Below are 9,370 nucleotides of genomic sequence, written 5' to 3' on the forward strand. Positions count from 1 at the left end.
ATGCTGCAGCTCTCCTCCGTTGGTTCTAAGAACAGAGTGATCACATGACCACTGATCACTCAATTCTTTGTCAGGAGTGGGGAGCAAGGACTGTCTGTCACCACTCACTGGAGTGCTGGGCAGGAGCGGTGGTGGGCGAAACTGGTTTCGACTCTCAGCCATGCACTGAGAGGTGCAGCCAGCTGTCAATTAGGCAGCTGGGTTCCAGAGCCCAAGAGCAGTTTCACCACTCCTGCTGATAGCGGCTATAGTCTGCTGGGTCCAGGTCACAGGAGAACAAAAGTGCATTCCTTGAAGTGAATATATAGTGTAATAATGATGCGCTCTAATTAACCTTTCAATCAGTGCACGGATTCTCTACTTAAAAAATACTAAATCCAAGTCCCATAAAATCAAACAAAATTATATGCAAAAAACTATCTATATTAATGCCATATAAATAATCTCATGTAAAATAATCTCAATATATAGGTGGTGATACTGGTGGATAAAATTGATCGCTACCAGCAATCGTGAACCATATTTAACAACAGCATAAACCAACTCTGTGGGTTCACCATACGTGATGATATCTCAACCAAAGTATCTGGTACACAATTAATAAACCAATATGGCTGTAACATAAATTATATTGTCCAACTCAATTCACAGTACAAGTCCGTTCCAAATATTTCTATTCACTCTGGGATGTTGCTTGTTACTGTTTATGACTGGCGTAAGAGGAGCCAGTGACGTACACTATTGAGGCTGGTCATCAGCACGATAGCAGCGGTGTGAGGAGGTATCACGCACTGAGCGGCTGATTGTTTTTACCTAAGTGCAGAGTATCCAGAGATATGTGAGTGAAATTCTTGCTGTGCAATATCCCGGTGCATTTTAATCACTGCGCAATGATGTATACCTTTGCTTTATTGCATGAATCTACTTGCATCTGAAAGCGGCAATTAGACCCCAGTCATAAACAGTAACAAGCAATAAAAATATGTGGAACGGACTTGTACTGTGAATTGGGTTGGACAATATAATTTATGTTACAGCAATATTGGTTTATTAATTGTGTACCAGATAATTTGGTTGAGATATCATCACATATGGTGAACCCACAGAGTTGGTTTATGCTGTTGTTAGATATGGTTCATGATTGCTGCTAGCGATCAATTTTATCCACCAGTATCACCACCTATATATTGAGATTATTATACATGAGATTATTTATACGGCACTAATATAGATAGTTTTTTGCATATAATTTTGTTTGATTTTATGGGACTTGGATTTAGTATTTTTTAAGTAGAGGATCCATGCACTGATTGAAAGGTTAATTAGAGCACATTATTACACTATATATTCACTTCAAGGTGCCCAATCACTTTTGGAATGATTGCAGCTTAATTATTTAGTTTTTTTTTCAGTCACCTATTTCAAATATTTATTTCAGCGCTTCAGTAGCTTTATTTTTATTTTTAAAAGTGCATTCCTGTTACCCACAAGAGAAGTATGACCAAAGCTTCTCATACCATACAGCACAGGAAGATCGGGAGGATCATATGTATCACATCTCACTTATTTGCGTATTTATATAGCTTTTTGTTGTTCATTTGAACCTTTTGCTATCCCACCCAAACTGCTATGATGTTTTAACAGATATCAGAAAGATTTTGAATGACGAATTAGGTACTTTAATGATGTATGTATTTAAGACATCTGTGTAAAACATTTACTCGCTACAGAAAAAGTTGATTGTTTTCTCTTTTTTAGGTGATTTTGCTGTCTTGCTGCAGACTGGTGTTCCAGTAAAGAGGGTCCTTTGCTTCAGTCTGATTTCATCATTTCTCTCATATCTGGGAATGGTGGTTGGAATTATAGCCAGTAGGAGCTCTGCTCATATAACTCCTTGGATATTTGCTGCCACTGCTGGGATATTTCTATATGTGGCACTTGTAGATATGGTATGCTATTTACTGATTTTATGTCCATACATGTGGAAATTTTATTACGCTTATATGTGGCCCATATATGTCTGACCTTAAAGGATAAGTTCTCCATTTGAAGAATAAATAATAAATGCACATTTTTTTCAGGCAAAAAATTTGCATTTATTTTTATTTTTTTCTAAGGACCCTGCAGAGCATTACACCCGCAATCTGCAACCTTAGGCTTCTGCAGAGTCTCAGCATAGCTGTCTGCTCATACCTCATACAGGCAGGCAGCTACCGAAGAGCAGGAAAATAATGGACTAAAAGCACTCATCAGCTCATTGAGAACTATAAGCCATCGGCCGAAATGGATACTTGTAGGCATTCATTTACAGGAAGTGGTGAATGAATGATACGGCCATGTGGGCGGAGCCCGACACAACTGCGCTGTTTTGAAATTATAACAGCAGGTGCGGGGTGAGGATCCCCCACTGTCACAGGGAGGAGGAAATGGAGGGGGGAGACTTTGATTCTTGAACATGTTACATGTTCTGCCCTAAAAACGGGTGGAAAATGTGAAAAGACACACAATCACTTCCATCGCTAAGGGGTCTTCTAAAGTGAAAGGCAACAGGGACATTGGTATTCCAAGACTGGGTGGATGCTGCCTTCCTCAGATGGGGTAATCCGATCAAAACTACAAAAAAAAGACAAAATGGAAGGTATGCACACCTAGTGCATTACCAACAGCAATTTAATGAATAATAAAATCCATTAGCCAAGCTCTGAGCAAGGGGGGTGTGCCCCTGAACCGCTTCAGCTTTACCCTGTTATGGTCCTGCACATGTCCATACATTGTGTGATTTTTATGGCTCAATTGAGAGTTGTGTTTTGTGAGTACCCACTTTTTATAGATTTTATTATTCATTAAATTGTCACTGGTAATGCACTAGGTGTGTGCGCTTTTCAATTTGTAGGGTGGAAAATGTAACCTGTTCCAAAGATTAACTTACTTAGGCCTCTTTCACACGGGGCAGATCAGTCATGATCCGCCCCGTGAACACACGCTGGCTCAGCGGGGATCGCTCCGCCGATCCCCGCTGAGCAGGAAGATGACAGGTGCATCGCTGCACGCTGTGCAGCGACGGACCTGTCAGAGCGCCGCTCTCCCCTATGGGGGGATCGGATGATGACGGTCCGTAGTGTCCGTCGTCATCCGATCCGATCCGAAAACGGAGGGAAAAGTAGGTTTTTCCTCCGTTACACTTTTCGGATCGGAGCGGGGTCGGATGTCAGCGGACATGTCACCGCTGACATCCGACGCTCCATAGGGATGACTGTATGTCCGTTTTTCATCCGAAAACGGATGGATGAAAAACGGACATACGGATCATCCGTGTGAAAGAGGCCTTAGCCTTTAAATTGTAATAATATTAGTATGATATACCATTCCCTTTTTTTTTTTTTTTAATCTGGAACTGAAAGTTTTCTGGATGGTGGCATTGGTGAGGGCCAAAACATTTTATGTGTCAGAGGGGTTAGAACTTTATTTTTGTAGATCGTGCTGAGAAATACTATGCTACTTTACAGAGTATATAAAGCCATTCATATCACCTGTGTGCCAGATCTTACATCTTTAGGCTGGGTTCACACATGTGCGGTGCGAATTAAAGCTCCATTTTCACAGCTAATTGACAAAGTAGTCGTTCAGCATTTCACGTCAGTTTTTGATCAGTATCAGGTCAGGTTTACATCAGGTCAGGATTTTATCCTGTTCACAACTAAACGCATCTGCGAATCAGATGCGTTCCCGTAGAAGAGAATGTGCTTGCAATTTGCACCGCAATGCCCAGAAAACACACACTTTTTTGGGCAATGCGGAGTGCGAATGCAACGCACATATGTGAACCAGCCTCATTCAGATGGACATATTTTAAAATGTCATGCAAATTGGATGCGATGTGAACCCAGCCTAAGCAAACCTGCACAAACTAGGACTACTTTTTGAGTGAAATCTGATTAACCCACCTGTATGTTTTTGGCAAAAAAAGGTAATAATAAGCAATGTTAGTCTATCACTTTAATGACCCTTATTGTAAAATGTGTAATGCTATTTTATGAATTTTAAGTAGCCAGCAAAGCAAATCGTACAGTAACTACATTGTGTCATCTTTGTATTCAGCTGCCCCAAATGCTACACCGCGAGAGCTCCGACCTTTGCCAAGGAATAGACTGCGTCCTCCACAGTACTGGCTTCCTGTTTGGATGCGGCATTATGCTGTGCATTGCCCTGTTCGTGGACCAGATGGTGTTTCTCAATTTATAGAGAAAAGAAGGACAGTGGATCTCAGGAACTGTCAAGTGGATCAGCAAACATTTTTTAGGATTTTTTTTTTCTTTATCCTAAAACCTAACTCAAAGCTCTAACCAAGTCATAGCATTTTTGGAAACGTGAACTGGTGCCAAATTCATAACATACTAGGTTTTATAATTCTCTCAGTGTAAAATAGAAAAGGGTTGTATATATATACCTATGGGAGATAAGTTTGTTCTTGTAGCACTCCTCATACCATTTTACCTCTTACACAGCAGAACAGGACATGCATCTCTCTTACTCAGGTTAAGTCACCTGGTGCCCGGCCTGTCTTTAAAATTGATTGGAAGCTGGGCGAACATTTTTTGTGCCCCCCCCTCCCCATGCAACTTCACTCTCCACCCCAACATCCCAAAAAACAAACACACAGACTTATCTAAAAAAAAAAAAAAAGATAAAAAAAAAAAAAGATAAAAAAAAAAAAAAAAACTTTAATAGGCCATACTACCCCCATCCAGGGCCGTCTTTAATATTGATTGGACCCTGGGCAAAACTTTTCTTGCCCCCCCCATGCAGTTTCGCTCTCTACCTGCTCTGAGACATACAATAAATAGCAGCTAGACTCAAAATCAGTTTACTGAATCAGATCAGGCAGCTATTGCGATTGGTTGCCAGAGGTTACAGTATCATTACCGCTCACTGACTGGTTGCTAGAGGTTACAGCACACATTACGGCTCACTGATTAGTTGCTAGAGGTTACAGCATATTATTTCTGTTTGTTGATTGGTTGCTAGAGATTACTGTGGATATGACCTCAGGGGGGGCATGATATACATATCAAAGCTGCCAGCTGCCGCTATTTACATATGAATGCTGGTATTTACATGTAAACACAGGGTCTGCAGGTGAGTCATCTGCACACAACAATAGGGCAGAGCTGGGCAGCATTAGTAGCAGCACTTCACACTGAGATATTGGGACACAGCACGGGACTAAAACCTTGAGGGACGAGGGAATTTAAACCAGGATAGTTGGCAAGTATAAGGCAGCTGCTTTGGGCCCCACAACAATGACAGGGCCCAGGGCAGCTGCCCCTTTTGCCCTGCCTAAAAGACGGCCCTGCCCCCATCGTTACACAGGCCCCCCTTCCCCCATACTACCCCAATCATTGCACAAGACCCCCTCCCTTCCCTCCACAGGCCTGTGCATTGCGCCCCCCCACAGCAGTCTCACCTTGATAGTGTCCAGAGGATGTCAGGCGAACACCAGCACACACCGCCGAACCCTCCGGCGAAGACTATCTTCAGCGAGCCAAGGGTCTGTGGCTTGTCAGACGTGGGGAGGCAGAAGGGTCGTGTGACTGTGCCCTGGACAACCACTCTTCATGGACAAGGTTTACCTTGCCGAGCTGGCCAATCGCTGCATAGGCTGCAGACATAACACCCAACCAATCACCAGCACCCCCAGCATTCAATTCTGCCCTCATCTCCTGAGTATTAGCCAAATCCACTTCTCAACTATTTGCAGGCAGCGCAGGCTCCAGAGGCAGCTTAGCTGCTTTGGGACCCACAACAATGACTAGGCCCTAAACAACTGCCCCTTTTACCCCGCGTTAAAGATGGCCCTGCCTGGTGCAGTAGGACTATTAAAAACATGAAACCTCCTGCATGTTCTCTACTATTAATAAAACATTTTTTACTAAGCTTGCTTTATTTGTGGATTTTTAACTATATAGAATCTTAATTTAAGTGTCTAACAGAACATGGCAGTCTCTCATTAAAACAAAAAAAAAACACAAAAAAATTAAAAAATAACAAATGGAGATAGGAAAGCTGTAAACTTTTTGTGATGGCAAATACCAACACTTTCTGGGAGCAAACCCTAAGCTGCCCATTTAAAATCAAACCTGCTGAACCAGCCAAATTTAAATTGGCGTTTTGATGTTCCAACGGAAGTCGAAGTCGAATTATTAGGCCTGATTCACACCTATGCAGGTTGCAGTTTGCATATTGCAGGTGCAGTTTGCATTTTTCAATACATGCTTTTCATCCATTGAAGTCTATGGAACCAAAAACCAGAAAAAAGTCCCTGGCCCTTTCCATAAAATGCACAAATGTGAACTACATCCATAGGAAATCATGTTAAATGGACTGTAGTGTGTTTCTGCAACAGTGAAAACGCGCTAAGAAAAATGCAGAGGTGTGAACCAAGCTTTACGTTGATTAACTTCTGTCAAAGGGACATGCTGGAAAAATGTTGTTGATCAGTGTTTACTGACAGCGGTGAAGAAGATTCCTCCAATTATCTCATTTGTATGCATAGGCGTGCGCAGCCTATTGCATTAGAGTGTGCACCCCAAAGCACAAATACGTGTGTGTCTGTGTATTTGTGTGTATACACACACATACGTTATTGGTCACCTGCATTTGCACGCACATGAACTTTAATGGCATCCTAGTCTTATTCTATAGGGTTCAGTATTGAGTTGGCCCACCCTTTGCAGCTATAACAGCTTCAACTCTTCTGGGAAGGCTGTCCCCAAAGTTTAGGAGTGGGTCTATGGGAATGTTTGACCATTCTTCCAGAAGCGCATTTGTGAGGTCAGGTACTCTGACAAAAGGTGTTTGTTCTATCAGGCTGAGGTCAGGACTCTGTGCAGGCCAGGCAAGTTCCTCCACTCCAAACTCGCTCACCCATGTCTTTATGGACCTTGCTTTGTGCACTGTTCAAAATAATTTGGTGGAGGGGTTATGGTGTGGGGTTGTGTTTCAGGGGTTGGGCTTGGCCCCTTAGTTCCAGTGAAGGGAACCCTTATGCCGTGTACACACGAGCGGACTTTCGACAGACTGAACTCCAAAGGACTTTTTGACGGACTTTCGACGGAGTTCCGACGCAACGGACTTGCCTACACACGATCACACCAAAGTCAGACTGATTCGACCGTGTTGACGTACGACTAGAATAGGGAAGTTCATAGCCAGTAGCCAATAGCTGCCCTTGTGTCCCTTTTTGTCCATCGTACTAGCATACAGACAAATGGATTTTTCGACCAGACTCGAGACTGTCGGAAAGATTTGAAACATGTTCTATTTCTAAAGTCCGTCTGATTTTTCGACAGCAAAGGTCCGATGAAGCCCACACACGATCGAATTGTCCGGCGGATTTGTTCTGTCTGACCTTTGCTGTCGAAAAGTCTGCTCGTGTGTACACGGCCTTAAGGCATCAGCATACCAATACATTTTGGACAATTTCATGCTTTTTGAGGGAAAAGTTTGGGGTTGACCCTTCCTGTTCCAAATGACTGCACACTAGGGATGAGCCAAACACCCCCCGGTTCGGTTCGCACCAGAACCTGCGAACGGACTGAAAATTTGCATGAACGTTAGAACCCCATTGATGTCTATGGGACTGAAACGTTCAAAATCAAAAGTGATCATTTTAAAGGCTAATTTTCATGGTATTGTCCTAAAAAGGGTTTGGGGACCCGGGTCCTGCCCCAGGGGACATGTATCAATGCAAAAAAAAACTTTTAAAAATGGCCATTTTTTCGGGAGCAGTGATTTTAATGATGCTTAAAGTAAAAAAAAAAAAAAAGTGAAATATTTCTTTAAATATCGTACCTGGGGGGTGTCTATAGTATGCCTGTAAAGTGGCGCGTGTTTCCCGTGCTTAAAACAGTCCCTGCACAAAATGAAATTTTTAAAGGAAAAAAAAGTTATTTAAAACTGCTTGCGGCTTTAATGTAATGTCGGGTCCTGGCAATATGGATGAAAATCAGTGAGACAAACGGCATGGGTGCCCTCCAGTCCATTACCAGGCCCTTTGGGTCCTGTATGGATATTAAGGGGAACCCCACACCCAAATTAAAAAAAGGAAAGGCGTGGAGCCCCCGGGCCCTATATACTCTGAACAGCAGTATACAGGCGGTGCAAACAAGACAGGGACTGCAGGTTTGTTGTTAAGTAGGATTAAGATTTCCGCGCTCACAGACCAAGGCTTGCAGCCTCCCCTTGCTCACCCCCGCAGGGATGAGATAGAAAGTGAAGATATGTGTGGGTAGGGGCAAGTGGCGCTACCTATATGGGTACGTATCGGTTATGTATTAGCTATATAGCTCAAAATTACTTGTGTGCTCTCCTAGTAGTGAATAAGTGTGCTTGGGTAAAACCCGTATAATAAAGTGTATATACGCCCAATGGGATAATTATCCCGTAACAAGAAAACCAGTTTACCACCAAAGTGTATATGTATATACAAATGTGACAGAAAATATCATCAGTACCATTAATTGTAAATAATAAATAAATATGACTGCACACAACTCTCTCCTATTCTATAAAGGATTAACCTTATTTTACAATTCGTTCTTATACTTCCTACAGTGGCTAATATAGAGTCTTTTATCCGTCCACATCCAGTGCCATCCACTGGTTACATATTGCCACTAAATATCCATTGTGCACAATTAACGTGACCAACCAATATATATATATATATATAAATAAGAAAAAAATGTGTATATAAAGTGATCCGTTGTTTCAAAAATATACCAGTTGTAACACAGTTGTAATATATAAAAAATTGTGGATAAAAATCAATATTGTGAAAGTTCTATCTTGAAGATATTTCATTCAAAAAATTCCTGCGTGAAGTGACTGTGGTGATGACAGTTGAAATCCAGTGACTTAGGTGCTCCCCCTCAAGGGTCCCCACTCACCCGCTCCCTGCACCCCTGCAGGGGTAAAAAGCATCTGGTATCCTCGATACTTTCTTGGAATCCGATGTGGTTGTCCAATGGGGTTATCCTTAGGGGGCTTCCACTCCAGGTGTAACTGTCCTTCAGGTTTAGGCTTTATCTTATTTTTGCTTGGGGATAGACTGCAGAGGGATTAGAAGTTTTGTCACTCCAGTATACAGGCGGTGCAAACAAGACAGGGACTGCAGGTTTGTTGTTAAGTAGAATCTGTTTGTAATTTTGAACTGGTACATTTTTTAAAGTGAAGCTCCAGCCAAAAAAATCTGTTTTTAAGCTTTTTGGAAAACATAGGGAAGGGTTATCACCCCTGTGACATTTGTTTTGCTGTCTGTGCTCCTCTTCAGAAGATTTCACCTCACTTTTTGTCCCAATGACAAATGTTT

The 9,370-nt window shown here is 42.2% G+C and overlaps 1 protein-coding gene across 2 annotated transcripts in view; it reads left to right on the top strand.

The window, feature by feature from the left end:
* SLC39A5 (solute carrier family 39 member 5) overlaps positions 1-8,845 on the top strand; it is a 79,947-nt gene extending 71,102 nt beyond the window's left edge. For both annotated transcript variants that reach the window (XM_073613995.1, XM_073613996.1), the window contains exons 11-12: positions 1,759-1,949; positions 4,099-8,845. In XM_073613995.1, the coding sequence (XP_073470096.1) occupies positions 1,759-1,949; positions 4,099-4,242 (335 nt within the window). In that variant the 3' untranslated portion in view covers positions 4,243-8,845. The remainder of the gene's footprint in view (positions 1-1,758; positions 1,950-4,098) is intronic.
* The last annotated feature ends 525 nt before the right edge of the window (positions 8,846-9,370 follow it).

The sequence above is a fragment of the Aquarana catesbeiana genome, linkage group LG02, assembly GCF_042186555.1.
Source record: "Aquarana catesbeiana isolate 2022-GZ linkage group LG02, ASM4218655v1, whole genome shotgun sequence".
Classification (NCBI taxonomy): Eukaryota; Metazoa; Chordata; class Amphibia; order Anura; family Ranidae; genus Aquarana; species Aquarana catesbeiana.